We start from the raw sequence: 21555 nt of genomic DNA, 5'->3' as shown, positions 1-21555 counted from the left end.
TGTCTGGCCTTCAGGAAGTTTGCAGGTATAATATTTTTTAAACCCTGTTTCTGAGAATTTTTCATCCAAGTGTGTTATAAATGAAGCAGTAAACAAATACATCTTAGGAGCAAAGGAGAATGAATACTAGCCACAGGGGAGCTTCACTAGCTTCATTACCTCAAGAAGTTCAAACAGATTTTATCAAAAGTGAAGTCTGGTGCCTTAAATGATGCTTACATTTTCCTTAAGATATGTTTTGGAGAAGGATTCAAAACCAGCTCATTAACACAATCGAGAATTTTCTGTGTGACATGTTAGAATGATGCCATCCACTTCATTCTAAACAGCAGCTTGTGGAGGCATCTAGCTGCTTTAAAGGTCAGGAAGCTTTTTTTCTTTCCTTGCTCCCCTGTTAATACCATGAATATTCGCCTTCCTGTTTGCTACACGTGGCTAATTCAGTGCTGTAAAAAGGAATACAAAGTTCTGTCACTTCAGATCTGGCTATTTGAATGCATGACCAGGCGAGCAGCAGCTGAATAAAGAATAACATGCATTTGATTCCAGATGATTCACTCAGCTGGCATCTTATTACAGTTCCAACTTGAATGGTAAAGTGCAGTAGGAAGGTAAGGCAGGTAGCGTATGTCAACCAAATGACATCCCGAATAATGAAGAGGCCATGGGGCTGCTCACTTGCATCACTCCAGTGGTCTGAAACATCCAGAAGAAGTGGATCTGGACATTGTGTGGCAGTTATTTGCAGTGGTTTGTCTGCTAGTGCAGTTCTATTTCACGTTGAGGACTTGGGATAGAGACTAGTAATGATTTAAAACTGTCTCTATTCCTCTTTGGTCCTGAACCATAAGGAATTTATCCCAAGTGGTTTAACCCTATCCTGTCAGTCAAAATGCCTGAAGGATGGCCATTTCATAGAATCGTGACATCTTGCTTATGATGGAACCAGTACTTGCCCTTCTCACTTGTGGCAACTGAGGGAACATATACCACATATTTTTGCATAATCCTGATTCCATTATTTTGATTTAATCCGTAAATACTTCTTTAAGAATATTGGATGATGCAGTACAGAAGTTTACACTAAATGTAATACACTGATGTAAAGCCAGGATTTATTCTGACAGCTGACTATAAATTTTACCACTCTAGAAATAGGCTGTGGAATGGCCATTTGTATCACTTAAGACTTACAGTAACAACACACTGCATTGTAATGATGGCTTTGCATTGACTTCAGTGGCTGCTGGATTAGACTGAAAAAGTGAAAATGTAGGACCTGATTTGATGGGTGATGTCAAGTAGTGACCGTATTAATGAATGTGCTACAAGAAGCTGAACAAAAAGGAATTAAGAGTTCTTTGATCTCTGTCTTTATCTGCTGGTCAAGTGCTGTCATTCTTTGCAATAATGATATTTTAAAATGGTATCTGGAAAACATGGGAAAATGGAATGGCATACTTGTGGATGAATGCTGGCAGTTACAGCCACCATTTCTCATTGACTCAGATCCTTTATTTTCAGAACATAATCATCCATTCAGCAAAAGAACCTATGTGTATCAGGGACACATCAGTCTTCATCACAGATACTCTTCTTCATGCCTCAGTTTCATGGAGGGGAGCAGCCCTTCGGGATAAATCTCACTGCAGCATATTACCATACTTCTGGAGTAAGATAAGTGAAGAAATAGAAGTTGTTGTTGGAAACAATGACCATTTGGAAGGTCGGTGAAAAGCTGAAATAGATGTGTTAAATTGCAAAGTTTGGTTCTATGTGGAGAGATAAAAACCAAACTAAACCAAACCAAAAAATTAAAATAAAAAAATCCCCTTGGACTTTTGTGGAAAAGAACCATTCTGTATTTGATACCTGTTCCATACTCTGTGTCAAATTTTTTGGAAGAAGAGCAAAGAGGTTTGTTTTCTTAGAAGAAACAACATTTGAGACCCTGAATAGTGGTTAATCATATTGCTCGAAGTAACATATACATGGCAATATCAAACCCTCAGAATGCATAATATTGCAGTTTTTATCTCAGTAGTTTTCAATAAGGCACAAATCAAATCACATTTTCTCTCAAACAATTAAGGATTAAGAATACTTTAAGCTAGTGATGCATTTACTTATAGTTATAAATAATAAATAGTAAAATAGCTTAAATAGCTTTTTTTTTTTTTTCCTTTTTCTTTTTTTTCTGGCTGTTTTAATGCTTAAACAGGGCATGTTTTAATATAAAACACACAATATGTTGTGTTCTAAAATGTTGCTTTCTTTACAATCTTCTGTTAAAAAATTTTGTTTAGTGCAGGGATAGAAAACAAATCCTCACGACTCTCATAACTTTTCCATCTGATTCAACATCTTCTCCCTACAGCTTTGTGTGCTGTAAAACATCCATATTACTTGACAGAAGATGCATCTTATGTATTATGTTTTGACCACATGTTCAGAATACCTATTTCAGCTGCTGCTATAACCGTTAGTCTTCAACATCTCTTATCAATAGGAAAATGGTTTTATTGACTTTTTTTTCCCTGTATCTGTGCATAGAATGTAACAAGGAAATTTGCAAAGGAATCTCTAAGAATATAGCATGCTAGATTTATCTCTCTGGTTTTTGAAAACAAAGAAGATCTCTCATTCCTAATGTTAATTCACTTTGAGATAATTGTTTTATTTTATTTTATTTTATTTTAGCCAGGGGCTTATTCTTACTGGTGGAGCTATGTATGAATCATAGAAGCAAAGAAGCAATTCTGTTTTTATAGTCACTGAAAGGAACTGTACATTTCCCTTCAGCAGTGAGAAGCGGTTTAAAACTCCTCAGAGTCATCAGGAGTTGCATTTTAAATTTAAAAGGAAAAGAAATGAAAGCATTCACACAGGATTTGGCAAGGCCAAGATTTGCCAGTATGACTTATCCTGTCGACTGCTCAGTTATTTCTCCATACTTTATCACTTGTCTTGTACAGAAATTGTGCTCAGATAATTCAGTGATGGATACAATAGAAAAGAAATACATTGATCACATTATTGTTGATCAAGAAATAATACAATTTAAGAAAAATTAAACATTGTCAAATATTTGCATGATGTTAGTGATAGTTGTCAATAAAGACGGGCAGACCAAAATAACCTCTTTTAACAAAATTTCATTTATGTATTTACTTTTAGAACCACATTATCCATTTCTTTGATTAACTGAATAGTTAGTATAGTGAAAAAATTACCACTTAGTATCTTCACCTGTTGTCTGTACAATTAGAGAGAGACAAAGTTATAGGAGATGAGTACATTAGAAATGTCATTGCCTAAAAGCTACACTCAAAACATGAGCAGACTGGCTATACTGTCCTGACTGCACCATTTCAACTTTTTATTTCCCTGTTTATGAAGCTCAGGTGAATCATATTAACCTCATATAAACATAAGCCAGTAACACACATTTAGAGTACACTTGTAGCACTGTTCAAGTGCTAAGTACCCTTAGACATTTTTAGGATATTACAATGCCACCTGGGAATCCCAGACAGGTCCAAGACATTATTCAGACCTTGTTCTTTAAGGTAATTCACAGGGAAAGTAAAATATAATTGCAGGTGTTAAATCTCTTGAAAGTACTGTGGTCAGTAACTGGGCAGTTAGATATCTGGGGATGTGTACAATGCTTTATGTACTATTCATTTTGTGTTGCTCCAGGCATTCGGAAAGATTAATCACACTTGGCATTTTCACTCAATTTGGTTTCAGTAATTAAGGAACCTGAGTAACTTGTTAGAAGCTTGTGGAAAGCCATCTCTGACCTGTACAACACAGCTGAAGTGTGCAGAAGGATAGGAATTCAGCCAATAAGTTTGAAAAGAATATCCAGTTTTTATACTGAATATAAGTAGTTATCCTCGGTTATACTACAGTGCACAACATCATCAGGAGCATCTGTCTGTGAACGCTGTCTTACAGCTTGATTGCATCTAATGATGCGTTGTATTTTTGATCAAAGTTATCTTTGACAAACTACCAAGCTATTTTATGGGTTTGTGAACCATGTTTTTATCTCATTAAGTATCTATACATGTAATATAGGTAGCCCCTAAATCAGCTCCTCTGCTCAAAACATACATAATAATAATAATAATAATAATCAATCAAAAGCGAGCTTTTAGGTTTACTAAGCTGAGCACTGTTTCATTTATTTCTGAAGTTACAGTCCAGGAGCACACAACATACGGGTTGGTGCTCTGGAAGCAATGATGTTTCTAGCTTGAATTTAAACATGAAAGCATTATACTAATTTACAGCTTTTGTGAGTGCCCTGTCACAGCACAGAATTTCTACTGGGTTTACAATAGAAAAAACTCTCCTTCCCCCGCTTCCCCCCCCCCACAACTCTTGATGCAGCTTTCAGTGCTACTTTAATTGTGCCCTCTCTGATGGGTCTTTTGAAGAGAGGAACAGGATGGTCTTCAGCATAATTGTGCTTTCTTTGGAGTGTTTTATCATGCTAACTATAAATGACCTCTTTCCCTGAGTTCTGTAGCTGGTAACCACTTTCTAATTCATTGATTTTAGTAAACCAACTGAGCATGTCACTCCATTCTCTTCTATTCTCCATCAAGTGACACTGAAAAACAAAACAGATGGAAAAAAAAAAAGAAAAAAGAAAAAAAAAAAGCACACACACCAGAAAACAGAACCCCCAGGTTATCAGGAGATTGTTTTGCTTTGAGCATTCTTGAGCAATGGAACTGTTTGTAACAAGTCTGCTGTGTTAGATCTCACTTGGGCTGGCAGAGACAGGGACTCTCTGTGAAAGCACGTGAGTTTGCAAGTCAGATTTAAAACCTGTACTAATTTTGACTGGGTTGGAATTAATTTTCTTCACAGCAGCTGGTATCGTGCTGTGTTTTGTTTTTGTGACCAAAACAGCATTGATAAGGTGTGGATGTTTCAGCTATTGCTGTGCAGTGCTTGCACAGTGTCAAGGTCTTTCTTGGTCCTTGGGCTGCCCAGCCAGCGAGCAGGCTGGGGATACACAAGAAGCTTGGGGGGACACAGCCAGGACAGCTGACCCAGACTGCCAAAAGAGATATCCCATAGCATATGATATGCTCAGCAATAAAAGCTTTGGGGAAGGAGGAAGCATGGGGGACATTTGGGGTTATGGCTGAAGCCTGCTTTCCATGAAAGTGGCTGAACATCTGCCTGCTGATGGGAAGTAGTGAATAAATTCCTTATTTTGCTTTGCTCATGTGCACAGCTTTGCTTCACTTATTAAACTGTCTTTATCTCAGCCCACAAGTTTTCTCAGTTTTGTCCTTCTGTTTTTCTCCCAATCCCACAGTGGGGGAGTGAGCAGGAGCTGTGGGACTTCACTGCCTGCCAGGGTTAACCCACAACACAACCAAAAAGCCAGATTTGAGCAAAAATGGCTTCTTTTTATAGTAATTTTAACAGAAAAAAAAAAAAAAAAAAAAAAGGTAAGAAACTGGTCTGAAAAATTTTAATGCCTTTCCTACCTCAAGAAATGGTTCTTTAGCCTATAATTAAGCATACTAGTGATATACTTAAGGTGAGCTTATACTATTGATAACCACACTGTTCCCAGTATTTGTAATATCACACAATAAGCTGTCTAGTTTTATGACTTATTTACTGCATGGGTAGCTGTATTTCACAGTACAGGAAGATATTTGAAAAACAAGTATTCCAGTCTGAAGTGGGGCCAGTTTGCTGACACTGGTGTGTTTACTACAGAAGAGGACTGACTGTGCCATTCTATTTCCTAGGGGCTTTGAAGAAGTACTGGCTTTTCTGTTTCCTAGGAGCTCTGAAGTAGTGCTGGCTTAGTTTCCAATGTGCTTTTCTATATTAATCAGCTAAATGTTAGACAAAGGTGATTTTCTGGAGACAAAATTGATGTAAGCCTTGCATAGCAAACCTTCATACTTGTAACTGAGATAAATGATTCTTCAGTGCTCCAATATTGTGAAAATCAGATCTGGTCTGATAGGCTCCATGCTTTATAAGTAGATTTGGAAGTTCTGGGGAAAAAAGAAGTCAGGAGTCCACAGCCCATGCAGCTTTCTCAGTCATCTGTCACTGATAGAAACTCTGTGGTAAGAGACATCAGAGTAGTGGGGAAGGATGTGGTTAGGTAGAAAACACGCCTTAAAAAATAAATCACCATAAAGTAAACATTATTTTTTTTTCTCCTACTAGAAATTGTGTACATATATTCCAATGTTGGTAACTTGTGAACTGTCATGAATAAGAATTAGAATAAACAATTTAAACATAGATTTTAGAAGAACTTTGCCATAGTGGACATTGCAATTTGAAGTGCCAAATAAGGGATCAAAGTGGGGACTGCTTACTACCATGACCTGTTCATATGTTGTTATTGTGGTCACTGTGCATTTCAAAAATTTCTGTCCTGTGATATTGTTAAAGGGCTTGGAAGTCTTGATGAAATGATCTTTTTCATGGAAGCTTTAGCTCATAGCAGCTTCCTCACTGACCTAACACAATTAGATATCCATGTAAACAGTTATTTGCTTCATCTTTTCTCCAGTCTCAGAAAAGAATTGGGCATTCCTGATAAATCTTTTTCTTTCAAGGTAAAATGAAAGGGTCTCAACTACTTTCCAAGCATTTGGTTTTATCTTACATCATTTTGAGATCATTTTATATCTAAAGTCTAGCTGGTAGGAATAGCAGTTGCTTTAAATTAAAATTGTGAACTGTTTTATGCAAGACTGTGGAATGAAGCCAATGAGTCAGTTTATCTTTGTGATATCACAGGACAAAGTGGACCACATGAGTGCTGGCATTTGTCTCAGGCTTTAAAGCAATAATTCAAAATGCAGTCTACATCTAGCTAAAAAAATAAAAGTCAGGAATGGTTAATATGGAGAGTGCAGTTAAAACAAAGGAAATTGAGATTTCAAGGGAAATTAGTATTTTGTACTATCAAATATAAAAGTTCTTCCTTTTTTGTTGCATAAGAAAAATACACAAACTTCTCAGCTTAATATTTAAGCCATGAGCTAAGCAGTGTCCTTTCATGGCAAGTAACTAAGCATCATCCATCTTTAAATGTGGAGATGCTGAGCTGTATCTGGTAGAGAAGAAGGGGATTGTGTTACTAAATCAGATCCAAATATTAATATTTTCTTGGTTAATCTGCAGCATCAGAACTACCGCTGTGGAATGTCATCCAAGTTTCTTCCTAGTCCTTGAAATCATTGGGATTGGCAAGCACATGTAGTCCCAAAAGACCATGAAAAAATGGAGTTTTTCTAATAAGATGCCAGACCTTTAGTCACCTTGGAGTTACCTCCTTAGTAGGAGGCTGGAAGAGGCCTAAATTACTGTCAAGTTTATCCAGTTTAGAAAAGATAAAGCTGCTGTTGGCTTACTCAAAAGAGGGGCAAGAACATATACACAATTATTAGCTGGGTTCAGAAGAGAGCAACGCTGCTCCAGACAGTCAGTGCTGTAGGATTTTTCTATCATTGCCATAAATGTTAACTGGGCAATGGGGAGAGGAGTTTGAACTTGCTATATGAGTGGGAACATGAAGGAGCAAAGAGGTGGGAGGTGTCAAAACAATTGAACACAATACATTTTAGCAGACTTCAAAGACCATAACTATAATTTTTGTGACCAAAACCCTCTCCAAATAACAATGCAGAGCCAAGACTTGAGAAAAGACTGTCAGCTTCTGGAGGGAACTTTGAAGAATGTCAACAAAGATGAAAAATTTCTGATGAAAAATTACAGTGACCACAGCCCATGCTGGTAGTGAGCAACATCAGAACTGTCTTTTTAACTTCAGTTATCTGAAGTTAAAAGTGAAGAGATCATTTTAATATAAAATAAGAGGGAATTGATGTGTATGTCACCATATCCCAGTTAAAGTCCTCTTTATGTCAAGACCTGTAGCAGTGTATTAGACCCATCATATCGTATTGCTGCATGAGAGTTAGCCTGGCCCCACAAGGAATAGGTTCCTGCTAGGCTCTGTGTTTTTTGCTCTGTATCTCAGCTGGGAGCTGGGTTTCTTTGCCAGAGTGGAGAACAGGAGACTCCTTTCTCAGGAAAAAGGCATTCTGAGGGGGTCAGTCCAGCCTAATAACACCACATCCTTATCCTTAATTACACGTGCTCATTGACAGAATATGCAGATAAGCTTTGTGATATATCCCAAGAGCAGCTCTCCTTTATCATTGCTCTCTCCTTTGACTAGTGCATACTAAGAAGGAAGTCCTTGTGCAGTAAGTAGGACTTGCAATACATTATCCAGTGTGTTTATGACCCCTGAATCACAACCTACACAGCATGCATATGCTGCTAATCAGTGGCAGAGCTTAAAACAGCCCATAAGTCACAACTTCCAGTTCTCTATTTATTGATTTATGTCTGTGATCAATATCATGCCTTGCTGAGTTACTTCCTATCCCCTGAGCTGCTGTGGCAGATTTTGCAAATCCACAGACCTCCCCATTTGTGAGGTAAATCCCTTTTTCAATTAGCCTAACACATTCTACCTCACAGCTGGATAGAAAGAGTACACGTATTAGTCTACAAAGAATTATGGCAGATTAGCTGTCAGGAACTGACTAACTATAAATCAAGCTGCAACTCCTGAAGACAAAGTCTCCAGCAGTTTAGGGTATTCCCACTCACCCTTTCCTCGGGTGCTTGTTGCTCATTCCCACCGCCTGCTGCAGGGTGTTGCCTCCTCAGCTGTGCTGGCCCAGCTGCTTATGTGGCCAAGCTGAAACCCACCAGGGACCTGTTGAGGCTTAAAACGCCCTAGAGTATCAGCCACACAAAAATAAATGTCTGTGCAGCAAGGATTTAGAGGAACAGTTTCCATACATTTTCACCCAGTGAACTCTTTCCCAGGCCTTTTCATTTCCCACGTGGCACTATAGCCCCTCTTCCCTAAAATATGTATCATCCACTGTGCCAAGCTGACCATGAGCAAAGGTGTGGGATTCCTGCTGTTAACTATTTCCCCCCCTTTTTGCTTCAGCTGAGGGAGGGAGGAAGCAGAGGGCTGTTACAGGGGCAGGGCAGGGCTGTTCCTCTGTCCTCTGGTACCTCGCTGTCACTCAAAATGAGGCCAGGTGCCCCAGCACAGCGCACTCCCAAAGGTAAGGGTACTCCGCATTGAAAATCACTCCTACAACTGGTGCTGCTTCACTGCAGAGCTTAACAAGAGGAGCAGTCCCACAAGTACCTGGTGTTGTATGTTCTCTAGCTCCCAACTTGAACTGCAGATATTCCAGCTGTGCCAAGGAACATGGATTTTAAGCTGTGAATACCTGCCAGATTGGGCTAAAACAGGGATATGCTACTTGTGCTGTGTTCTGTGATAAGCATCATCACAATGAATCGTAGCACCCTTTAAATGAAACAATATTCACTTATTGTGAAAAATTATATAGTTTTATCTTGACTCAAATTCAAACTGTTCTATACTTTCTTCTGTTTACAGTGCATTTAACCCTGAGCAGTCAGTCATATACATTAACTCAGAGTATATTATACATATACTCAGAGGTTCATCTGAGCATCATTGGTCTGTTAAGATTTGTTTTTGGGTTATTTTGTAGGTTTTAAATAGCTCCCTGTTTTTTTTTCGCATTTTGTGTGTTACAAGATGAGCAAGAAGAATGCTACCAGCCTAAAGCTGTGGTGACCTACTGTTAAAAAGTAAGTTGGATTTGTTTGTGGTGGTGGTGGGTTTTCTTGTTTGTTTGGTTGTTTGGTGGAGGACCATTAAAACTACATTCTTCAACATTAGTCAAACCAGACCAAACAGGGTTTGCTGATTTTGTTGGAAAGTACAATGGCTGGTTTAGAGTCATCAGGTGCCAATGGCAATCTATACACTGTAGCTGTGTGTAGATGAAGTAGTTGTCATGACAACTCAATTAACTAAACAAACATATCTGTATGCAGCAGCAGCTCATGTCCTTTGCATCATCTTTACCTCAGCACAAAGCATTCTGAGTAGATGTACAAACAAACCTGTCCCCCACCCCACCCGTTTTCCCTGTGGTATCACACAGCACTGCCTGTTTCTCCTGAGCTCCTCAGCTGGACTCCTAGCAGGAGCGTTGCTGCTACTGGCAGTGCAGAAACCCAGGCCAAGTCATTGTCATCTTCCTTTTCTTTCCACTCCTCTCCACTGTCCCCACCAGGCTGGCTGATCAGGTCTCCTTTCCAGAATTGCCTTCTAGTTCTATCATAATTAAAGGAAAATAAGAGCAGTTTGCAGATAAACATACACTAAACTACCTGCTTGCCAATAAAAAATGTTTCTACATAAAGAGCTAGCACTATTAATTCTGATAGCCAGTCTGAGGTTGTCTTTAAATTAGCAGCTTTTGATAATGCAGGCACTTTTTGAAATATGCAGCATAGCAACTTAAGTTACTCAGAAACCTCCACTCACTAAAGACATGTGAACTCTGGAATAATTGACATATCTAAGTGAATGCTCAGGTCAAAACTAAGTTTTAATTGTCTTTACTACATAGGAATGTACTGTAAAGGAATAACTGTTCCAATACCTCCCCCAGAACACAAAGCACCAAAGAAAGGAATAGATAAAAACTGAGGGTTCCTTATTAGAAAGTTGTTAAGGCTACTGAAAGTTGACGTACTAAATGCAATATAAAGAACAGATAACATCCATCTGAAGTCATCCATCACCAATGGCTTTTTTTTTTTTTTTTTTTTTTTTTGGGTGTTTGAGGACATCTGTTTTCATGCTCTATCTTTTACCTATCAGAAAAGACTATTGTGAGGGACTTAACAATAGCAATAAACAGAGCCCAGGTGAGAAAGGCATAAAACAGAGGAAGATGGATGAGAAGTAACAAAGCAAAGCACAGAGGTACATGCCATAGTCTTAGCAAAGCACCAGACAGACTCTGCACCATCACTTTTTTTTTTTTTTTCTTTTTTTTCCCCACCTGTCCCATTTTGGTAGTTCCCAGACTGATTTTTGATTCTGAAAGAAGCATCAAATGTATGGCAAAGTCTTATTTAGCCCAGGGAAATCCTCAGTGAAACTACAATTACACTACATTATAAAAATGAATTATAAAAAGAACCTTAAGTGACCCTTAATGTGGTTTGTGCAGAACAGATTACACAAATTTCACTGAAGTAAATTTTTTTCAGTATTGAGTCTGATGGGATACTGGAAATTTCAAATAATATAAGTTCTCTCTCAGAAAACATTTAAGCTACTTTTGTCCTTTTTTTTTTTTTAATGGGATCTAGGTTCATTAAACACACTTTTTGATTGATTTATTTATTATTTTTTTTTGTGACTCAGCTCATTAGTGATTTAGCTAGTAAAGTTTTAAACAAGGTTGCTCTGTGATTTTACCTGGTATTGCTCTAATTGAATGTTCTTCTAATTAGAAAAGCAAATAATTCTACCTCTAATATTCTTTCTGCTTTAGAAACACAGAGAATGAGAGCAAACCCCTTCCCCAAAACCCCACCACCAACCACCTCCAAAAACCTACATAAAACTTAAATAGCATATTCTCAAAAGAGAATTTCAGTATCACATTTCTGGGCTGTCAGATTCAAGCAGAGAATGATGAGCCCTCACTTTAGGAGAACAGACATATGTTTTTTAAGGTGCGTCATCCCATTGTACTACTGTGAAAGCCTGAAGCCTAAGGATTCAGTCTGTAGCTCTCAGACACATACACCTGAAAGTCAATAGAAAGTGTCAAACTGAAGGAATTCAGGCCAGAGAAGGTTTCATTATGTAGAACAGAAATAAAAGACTGACAGCTATTCTGAAGAATTTCAGAAATGTTATGTGAAATTGTGAAAAGGATGAGTTTTTTTCTGCCCAGGCTGGTGTGAGGGAATTCAGTGTTCTTCTGCTTTCTCTGCCTTTGCAAGGTAGCCCAGGACTCTTAGTCCCTGGTCACTGAAAGACTGACTTCTGTTCAAGTGTAACAGGACTCATTCTGACAGGCAGTTAGATTTGGATTAGCAATTTAGTAGGAGCTCTGGTCCTATGTATCTGATCAGTCTCATTGAAAGCAAGGAAAACTTCAAGCTGTTGAACAAAGCACATTTTTTTTGTACTGCATAAAGCTAGAATTTAGCATGACTACTTTATAATGGACAACTTCGCACAGTACACGAATCATGAGTATCTCAAACCGCAGTAATTTCCACCAGCTGCAGATCTGACTCACAGTGCCTGAATGTGACTGAAATGTCTTTATATCCTGAGCTCAGTACAGCTCCAGGAACCATATGATGGCCCCCCATATGAAATCGTGAACCATCTGTCTGTCCTGCTTAATGTTTAATAAGTAAATGAAATATTTAATATTTACAAAAAGCAGGCCGTAGGCTGCACAGTTGCCAAGTGCAAAATAGCCAACAGAATGTACACAGCTGCATTTTTGCCTCTGTGGATGTAGCTGAGGAACTCATCTGATGCCAGTTGCTTTCTGAAATTAACATTTCTTAATGAGTAAGCTTCAAGAACAAACACTTCTATGGTGTTCTGTCTCAACAGAAATGTGCTCATGTCTTAAGCAGGGCCTCCAAACACAGATGTAGGCCTTAAGAAGCTGCAATCATAGTGGAAGTTAAACTTCAGAAGGAGGGCTTGTAAACAGAATTTGATTTAGAGGTTGAAAAGTGGAACTGGTTGTGAAGTTTCTATAAAAGTTTATGCCATCAGTGTTTTATACCCTTAATAACCAAAATAAACAAAAGCTGAGAGAAAACAAGCTTGGAAATGAAGTGATTTTTTACAAAGTCATAGAAAAAGAAACAAATGTCATGTTTTAATGGCTGAATATACAAAACCTAACGAGAAAACAAATCAAATATATAATTATATGTATTTTGTTAAAAATAAGATAGATTCTTCTTGGTTTACAAGCTAACAAACAATGTTATTCAATAAAGTGTTACTAGAATGTTTGACTGATGCTTTTAATTTCAGAGCAATGTAGTACACAAACGAGTGTGGTGATCAGTTATCTTTAGTCAAAGCTAGAGCAAATACAAAAGCAAATTCAAATAATTGAAATCAGTATTATAGTTTCATGTAACAGGAATGTATTTGGAAGACAATTTTCAGGCCAAACATTTTTTTTTTTTCCCACTTGACATTTTTTTCTTAGTAGAGTGTTCTTTATTGTTCATTTCTAGGTCTTAGGAAAATCAATTATGTATTTCTGTGGGTTCACTAAACAGCCTTATAATGGAATAAAAAGACAGAATGAACGAGGTAGGCTATGGATATTAGAGATTTGCTATTCAGCCTGAAAGAAAAACATGAAACCAGGCTTATAGTGTATCTTCATGTTAGCTCAGCCATTGATGTGCAGTTAGTCTGCATTGGAAGAGTATTTTTATTTCTAGCATGTTAGAACAAATTCAGGGAAAATTATTCAGTAAATAGAGTTGACACTGCTCTACATGTCATAACGTGAGCCATGCAGAAAGGAAGTTGTGTGCTCAGTCGTGATGCTGAGGAGATAAACGAATGCAGTCCCATTCCAAATAGCTTCAAATCACATCGTTTCAGTACCTTTGTATCTGGCAGCCCCACAGGCCCCAAGAGCCAATCTAAGGCGATTTTTATGGCAGCTCCTAACCGAGGTTTACCTGTGCTGGCCGGAGGCTGAGCCAGGCTTGTTCTGCAGCACCTGGGAAGTGGCACCCTCTGGTGGTGGTATGCTGAGATGCTGGCGCTCATCCCTTTTCTCCAGAGACGCATCACTTTCCTACCATTAGCATCTTACGAATTCTTTGGACTTTTTCAGAAGGGAGGTCTAATCGTAGCTAGACTAGCCCCTTGCTGTTTCCTTTCACCGGATTGAAGTCACAGTCTCTTGGGCTTTTACCTCCAAATCATCTTTTTCTTCTTGGTCTTTTTGCAGCCTTCTAGAGCTTTGTCAGGTTACAAGGTTCTCACAGATACAAGGTCTCAATCAGTCTGATTTCCTGCCTTGTTAGCCCTTTCATGCCTGATGGTTGTAGAGAATGCATGCCACTACATGGACCTATTTTCTTTTCCTCAAGTAAGGAACAATTTGATACTAGGTGTTTAACATAACTTCATTTCTGTTAAACAGTGTTCCCAGTTTTCCAAGATGTGGCAAACCTGTATTTACATTTGTTATCAATTCATCAGTTACCGCATTTCTAATTTAATGGTTAGTAGCCAAAAGTCAAAAATAACGAATTCTGTATAACTTCCTTTTTTAGCAGTGAAGCCTGGCACTGAACTATAGCAATCCCATTTTATTCAGTTTGTTTCCCATAAACATCTGCGAATCAGTATACGATCTAAAAATATGGTGTTCTTGGACCTAGACTGGCACTCTAGTATTTTAAAAACTGTTTTAATGTATCCAAAACAAACAGGGTTATCTAAGACTAACTTATTATGTGGAATTGGTATGCCAATGTTAAGAAAGAAAATAATGAACTGAAAGTTACAAGATACTGTATATTATCCCAATTATATTTTATCAGTTAAAGCAGGTATGCTGTACAAACTAAAGCCTAAGAGCATGCAATTTGGTACAATCGCACTAAAGAAATTATTGTTATTTATGCCAACTACAGATCTGCAGTGATTAAAATACTAAAAATCCTTTCATTCACTCTCTTTAAATGGAAAATAAACTCAACACTATTTAAATGTCCTGCTTGTCAAGCCTACAGGTGTTTGGTTCAGTTACAAATCTGTTTGAATATACATTTACATCATTACATCCTTAAACCTTCAAACATATACAGAGCTCCCTGTCCAGGATTATTCATATTCGGTTCAATAACTGGGTATCAGACTTTTGCAGGGACTCTGGAGGAGCATTATGATCTCAAAGACAAATTTAGCTTTCCTCTGATGAACAGTTCCTGTGTTCGTTTGCGATTAGTTCTGGATTTTACTATAGACATAAAAGGGGATGCCAACTCTTTATTAGGAACAGCTACACAAAGATTTTAAAGCAGCTGTGCTAGCAAACAAACACTGCAGCAGCTGTACGATGAATTGTTTGGGTATATCTTAAATACTGTGTGTCCAAATGTGGTTTACAATAGACTGGAAAGACATAGGTCAATAAACTTATGGCTGGACAGTCTAAAGTCATGACTGGAGAGTCTCAAGGATCACAGAATTCAGGATGAGAAGAGGTAAGTGTGTCCCCAAAAAATTAGTCAATCACTAGCCAGTTCTACTGCAGCAGGTTCTGACAAACAGGATGATTATTCTCCATTAGTGTTTCATTATCACATGCATATTTTCCTTCCTAGCACATTTTTCATTTTGAAAAGCAAACAAAACCTACCCTAAATCCAAAGTACAATGAAACAGGCAACCATACAGTACAGTAAGTCTAATTATCATAATAGAACATTCCTTTTACTATTTAGTTGTCAATTTTAGTCCATAAAATACAGAAACTTATGTTGAAACTCAGGATCTCATACACAAAGTGAACATTCTGGCTACAAAACTGTAGCTTCAGCAAGGAATCAGGAACAAATGTGATTTCCTTTTCTATCTTTCCCATTTCTTAGATTAGATTTTGGGAAGTAATAAAATTAGAGGGAATAAAGAATTACCTAATGACCCTTTTTACTATGATTTGTTTCTTTTTTTCCAACTGGAGATGGTTTAACATGTACTGTTGTGAAAGCTGCATTGCTATGGCAACCCACTAAAAAGAAGAAGCACTGTAGGTATCTCACATAGATATTGACATGTAAGCACTCACACGAGCTTTTCTTGAAAAACAACCACTTCCAGATTTTCTGTTGTTTCTATTTATATAACTTAGGCATACACTGAATATAAGGAATCTTTCTTTAATAGTTACATTCGCATCTAAGTGTAACTGTCTTAACCAGGTATGAACTCCAGCAATGTAAATTACAGGCATTTTAATTAAACTGCATCTCAAACATTTTGTTTTTCTTCACACAGAAATAATGTAACCTAATATATGTATTTATCCCTTAAGTCATTTGGATTAGAAGTTCTTCATTATGGCTGTAATTGTTAAATACCAATTTACATATCAAGTATATATAAATCTTAACTGTTCACATAAAAGTCAAATATCAAAAGTCTGATTATTTGAGTACTCAAACTTATACAGAAATGTTAAATGCTGAATCACTGCATGTCAACTAAAAGAATGACTAACAACTCATTAAACTGTATCTATGTATTTTTATTTTTTCATCAGTAATTTTCTTGTTCTGATACAAGCCTTTGCACTCATTTTACTGTCATGCTAGCATTACTTATCCATAATTAGAACGTGTGCTCTGGAATATATTTTTAACATCTTTTTTTTTTCAATTGAGCAATGACCTTAGTTATTTGCTTATGAGAATAAGCACAGAGAGTAAATATATACATATAAAACACCTTTTCAGATTGGAAGCTATATTAACATACCATACTTAAACAAGACAAATGCATTTGCAATCAGTAATTCAAAATAAGGAGTCCTTTAAACACTACATTCAAACTGGAAGTAGATACATATCTGTTTTAATAATTTTCAGCTATAATACAAGACCAATTAGGCAGAACAATGGGACACGGAGCTCTTGAAAAGTGCTTTATTACATGCTATAAAGGCAAATTTGAAAGGGAACTTAAGCATTCTAACACTGCAGCGTTGAACTGCAAGGCTCTTGGTCCACAGGAAAATAAAGGCCCTGCTTTTCAAGGTGCTTAAAATTTTGTTTATAATACAATGGAGAATTAATTGCCCTGGGCTGTGAACTATTTCAAAGCAGAGTAGAGCATTTTCTACTAGGAAATTCTCAGAACAATGTATTTGCTAGATCTTTTCCCTTTTCAGTTTGTACATCTTTCCTGCAGCCCCAGGCCTCATGAAAGATTGATCTCCCCTGAGAATCCACCTTTTCATTAGTTTGATCTCACACTAAGCAGTCATACTCTCCTTTATAAACATTAGGTGCACAGTAGATGCAACAGCCCTTTAATGTGGTATTCAGCTACACTGAGCACTCAGCCAGGATGAGGTAGAGAGACATACTTTGTTTTCGTACTTGAGAGGTAGTATCTTGAGAAATGCCTGAATCACAGACTTTATGATGCTCAACTTGGGATACTCTCCACTCCCCACCTCCTAAAGGAAAGAGGGTATGAATGGGACATGTATTAGTTACAAGGATTGCATAGTCACCCTCTTATTTCTGCTTCAAGAACCACGCCAGAATTTTATTTGGAGTACCCAAGGAAAAAATCTCCAATTAGAAGGGTGACTTGAGGAATTGCAATTGTAATAACCATCAGTTTAGCTTACTTTCTATTCTTTTTGTGAAGTTGTTTGGGCGCTCAATTGCCAGAGTGGCCTCTAAGGAGTCAATTTTATTTTTTAGTTAAGAACTTCCCAGATTTCAAAACTAATGTCAGTAAAATTATGTAGGCAGCAAAACATAAAGCATGAGACCCCAGTGGCTTTCCTGCAAATCATTCAAGGATGTTTGGTTGTTTGGACCTCTACAAGCTCATTTTTCAATTAGCTCAAATGGTTGATCTGGTACCAAGTATCAACAGGACTTCCATTTGCTGGAAGTCCGAACAGCTGTAACTGTTGTTCTTGCCCTTAGTTCCACACACTGTTTCATTAATGTTTCAGGGAAGAGAAAAAAATGAGGTCTGAATTCGTACGATTTGTACAATTTCTGTGCCAGGTTTCATTGGGAGATGAAATACAAAGTCTGCTGGGAACAGAGGAGGATGGTAATTTAGTAATTCTGTCTCTTGGTACCTGTTTTGTTTAATAATTAAAGGTCCGATTAGCTTGCTCCATTTTAATTAACAATGTTCTTATTTTAATTAGTTACTTTTCCTGCATATACTAGCAATGAGAAACCACTGAGGGTACAAATAACAATGAACTTTTTAAAAAAAAAAATGTTTAAAACAATTTCACAGCTGAAATTCACTATAGTGAGAAATAAAAGAAAAGTGTTCTTCCTAAGTGTGGCTACTACTTCTACAGGGATTTTACCCATTAGTCAAAGATCAGCATGTAATAAAGAATGGTAGCCCATTTATTTCCAAGCTACATCTCAAATCCAGCCAAAATCAATAATGCTTTTAAAAATTTAACACTTTGTCAACAGTATCATGACTACCATGAATAAGCCTCTAGGTCACTAGCAATGAGGAAACAAAGATTCAAAATGCAAAACACACCACCCATCTGAAACTGCCAGGGTTACTGGTAAAGATTCAACTACAAATGTTAGTTCTGTTTTCATTTTAGTTTTCATGACTACTGAATGCCACTCTTTTCTTAAGACAACTTCTTCTAGTAGCTGAGTGAGTGATGCTAACTGGTTGCTGTGGAAGAAAGTTCTGTACCATTGTCTGTACACCAAGCTTTTCATAGCCTAGAAAACTTCCTTGAGAAATACTGAGTTCATTAAATCTTTCTCCTTACCTCCACAACCCCAATCAAACCAAATAAATCATGAAAGTACCTGCCACCTTTTAAAGTTTTGTTACGCATTTTTAAGTGATACAAAATCACTTACACTTACTTGTAAAGATACCAGACTGTATAAGTTATGTTACCCATATGTAGTATATCACACAGCAACAGACACACACCAGAAAGTTTTTATTTGAATTCAAACAGAAATATTATAAAAAAGTGTTATCTCATTAAATAGAATGGCAAAACAGAAAGTCAGTCTTGGATCACAGGCAAAGGCAGTAATTAAACTAGACCTTCCAAATCCGTATGCTAAGTCCATTAAAAATACTGTGCGCATTTGACAATTCCAAAATAGATATAATTATATGAATCCAGTTAGGGTTTGACAACTTAAACTTTAGTATGTTCCCAATTCGGCATAAATGCAAATGTGAAATTCAATCACATAATTGCTACAAAGAGAATAAACCAAAGTCCTTTTCCTCCTTCAGTACAGATTAATTGCCACGCTAGTTCATCATAGATTACTTTTCTTCTTTTCATTTACAGATGCATATAAATTCATGAACTTACTCTCAGCAGATGAAATTAAGTTGTCAAGATCATAATCAACCTCAAAGGTAGGTTTTGTTCTAAAAACTACAAGAGCAAGAAATACAGCAAAATGTGCAGTAAGTCCCCATATTTTGAATGGCTTATTGCGTTCATGGTCATGATATGTAAAGCAGTGCATCCAGGTTAAGTAACCAGATGAGGTTTTATAAGGCAAGGCCATGTAATTTAAGGGCCTGATGAAATACTCCAATGGCATGACAAAAACATCACTCACTTCATCTGGATTAGGAGTGGCCTGGAATGTATCCTCTATAAATCCTACAACTGGTGTTACCAAGTGATTCATCTGAAAAAACAACAACAACAAAAAACACACAACAGAAAACACACTCAGTATGTACCAAGCAAAAGTTCTTTATTTTAAAAAGTTTCAAATGTTACAAAATGAGCACAGGAAACTTTTGAAACATTTTTAACTGGAATGCAATTTAGTCCCTGAAGTTGCTAAATTGAAGCTACAAAGAGAAACTTACCTGAAGAACAAAAATGAAGTCTTTTGAAACAATATCCACTCTGCAGTACCAGAAAACTGGTTCCACCAACACTGAATATTGCTACTGCAATTGGCAACCCATTCATTTACAATGACTTATACTCCAATGACAACTGCAGAATACAAGTCTCCTTGCTAGATTTCCATACAATAGAGAATCACAGTCTACATAACCTGAAAAGGTCCCTTTCAGCCTAAATTAATCCTGCTTTGAAGAGGATGTTGAACCAGATAGTTTTGATGTTATATCAAGCTGCTTAGGGCCTTGTCTGGATGAGTTCTCCTAAGACATATCTCCTAAAACAGAGATTATAAAGTCTATCAGGGCAATCTGTTCCACTGTTCGGATAACCTCATGGTGAACAATGTTTCCTTTGCATCTAATTTAAATGTCATTTGTTGCTCCTTGTGCCCATTGCCTCAAGGCGACTCTAGGATCATCTTTGTAACTGTTAGAGACAGCAACTGCATTCTCCACCAACTTGAAGCTGAGCAAACCCACTTCTCTCAGCCTTTCTTTCTATTCTGTTTGCTCCAGCCCCTTCTAGCACCTCCACTGCTCTTTGCTATACTCTCACCAGTTTGCCAGTGTCTTTCTGGGATTCACGTTTGGAGTCCACACAGGAGCAAACATGACCTGACAAATGCCAGAGAGCAAAAATCTCTCCCCCTCCTCTGCTGGCTACAAAGGCTGTGTACTTTAAGCAGCAGCAGTTATTTAGTTACAGGTTTGAAAAGGTCATTATCAACCTTACAAAAGCAAAGTACCCTAAGCTTACTTTCCAATGATATGCTGACTTAAACAGCTTTTTGCTTACTTTATCGATTCCAGGCACAAGCCTACAGATGACTTCCACCTTCTCTGGCGGGAGTCCCACTTCTTCCTTGGCTTCTCGGAGAGCAGTATCAATTTCATCTTTATCGTTTTCTTCACTTTTACCTCCTGGAAAACACACTTCCCCTGGTGATCTTCTCAGCTAGAATTTAAAGGAATACGACTGTTAAATATAACCAGTTTGTTTCATCTAAGAACTGCTTACCATTCAGTTTTCTCTCTTAAGCCACAACAAACAGCATAACCCCGTCCTTTTCTGACCTGGAAGCCATCTGCTACCACCCCACCGACCGGGGCTGTCCCCAGGGCACCCATGGGTGCCTCCCACCTACATGGAGCGCAGAGCACGGACACGCACCTGCGGGGCCCGCAGGGTGAGCAGCAAGCACAGCCGCCCGGCCCGCAACACCAGCGGCAGCAGCACCGAGGCTTTGGGTAGTGGCAAGCGGGAGAACTTGTCGGCCACATCCAGCTCCCTCAGGCGGCGCCTCGCCTCCTCCTTCGAGCATTCTCTGGAAGCAAACACACACACGCTGCGGCGCCCCGGGGCAAGCCCGGAGGTTGCGCCACCGCCTACGCAGCCGGCACCTTCCCTTCTCATCCGGCCCAGGGAGCCCCCCTCAGCCCGCGGCTCCCCTCCTTCGGGCTGCAGCATCCCCCGCGCCGGGGCCAGGCCGTGGAGGGCCGCTACCTCCCCTTTGCCTCCGCCTCCCGCTCCGCGGCCGCCATTTTGCCTGCCCCCCCGAAAGCGGCCTTTTCCCTTGCCTTCTCCCCGCCCTTACCCACTGACCGACGGCCACTCCCTCCAATCAGCGCGCGCGCCCGCCGGGCTCCTCCTTCTGATTGGTGGAGGGCGCGCCGAGCGGCAAATCGGAGATACCTCAGGGACAGGCGGCCATTTTGTGGCCTGAGGGGGGCGCTGATGGGAGGGCTCGGCCGGGCGGCTGCGGCCAAGGAGAGGGCCGCGGGCGGTCGACGACAACTTCCCAGCCTTGTACTGCCCCGGGCACAGGCAGCTGACACGCGTACGCTCCCGCTGGGAAAAGCAGAAAGCCGGGGAAGGCTCGGCGTCGTGGCCTGCCGGCCAGCGCCCC

The 21555-nt window shown here is 38.7% G+C and overlaps 1 protein-coding gene across 3 annotated transcripts; it reads right to left on the bottom strand.

The window, feature by feature from the left end:
• Positions 1 to 15883: 15883 nt before the first annotated feature.
• On the bottom strand, positions 15884 to 21201 carry NUDT7 (nudix hydrolase 7). 3 transcript variants are annotated; one of them, XM_082770174.1, is made up of 4 exons: positions 20820 to 21146; positions 20445 to 20603; positions 19348 to 19419; positions 15884 to 17198 (listed from the first exon to the last, which is right to left on the bottom strand). In XM_082770174.1, exons 1-4 carry the CDS (start codon positions 21114 to 21116, stop codon positions 17061 to 17063), a joined length of 666 nt encoding a protein of 221 aa, XP_082626300.1. In that variant the 5' UTR covers positions 21117 to 21146; the 3' UTR covers positions 15884 to 17060. The 3 variants fall into 3 exon arrangements, with proteins under 3 accessions (XP_082626300.1, XP_082626299.1, XP_082626298.1); XM_082770173.1 differs by lacking the exon at positions 15884 to 17198 and adding an exon at positions 21153 to 21201 and having other exon boundaries at positions 18689 to 19419; positions 20820 to 20973; XM_082770172.1 differs by lacking the exon at positions 15884 to 17198 and having other exon boundaries at positions 18689 to 19419.
• Positions 21202 to 21555: the final 354 nt, after the last annotated feature.

Source organism: Aythya marila (assembly GCF_965140915.1).
Source record: "Aythya marila genome assembly, chromosome: 12".
NCBI classification, from domain to species: Eukaryota; Metazoa; Chordata; class Aves; order Anseriformes; family Anatidae; genus Aythya; species Aythya marila.
The sequence above is the reverse complement of the archived record's forward strand: the minus strand, read 5'-3'. Positions and strand labels throughout refer to the sequence as shown.

Bases quoted from the DNA above. Each gene is read 5' to 3' on its own strand.
- NUDT7 (XM_082770172.1), bottom strand. From the start codon at position 21,116: ATGCTGCAGCCCGAAGGAGGGGAGCCGCGGGCTGAGGGGGGCTCCCTG. The intron at 20,604-20,819 runs GTGCGTGTCCGT...TTTAAATTCTAG, and splicing joins TCACCCTGCGGGCCCCGCAG to CTGAGAAGATCACCAGGGGA. The intron at 19,420-20,444 runs GTAAGCAAAAAG...TTGTTTTTTCAG, and splicing joins TTGTGCCTGGAATCGATAAA to ATGAATCACTTGGTAACACC.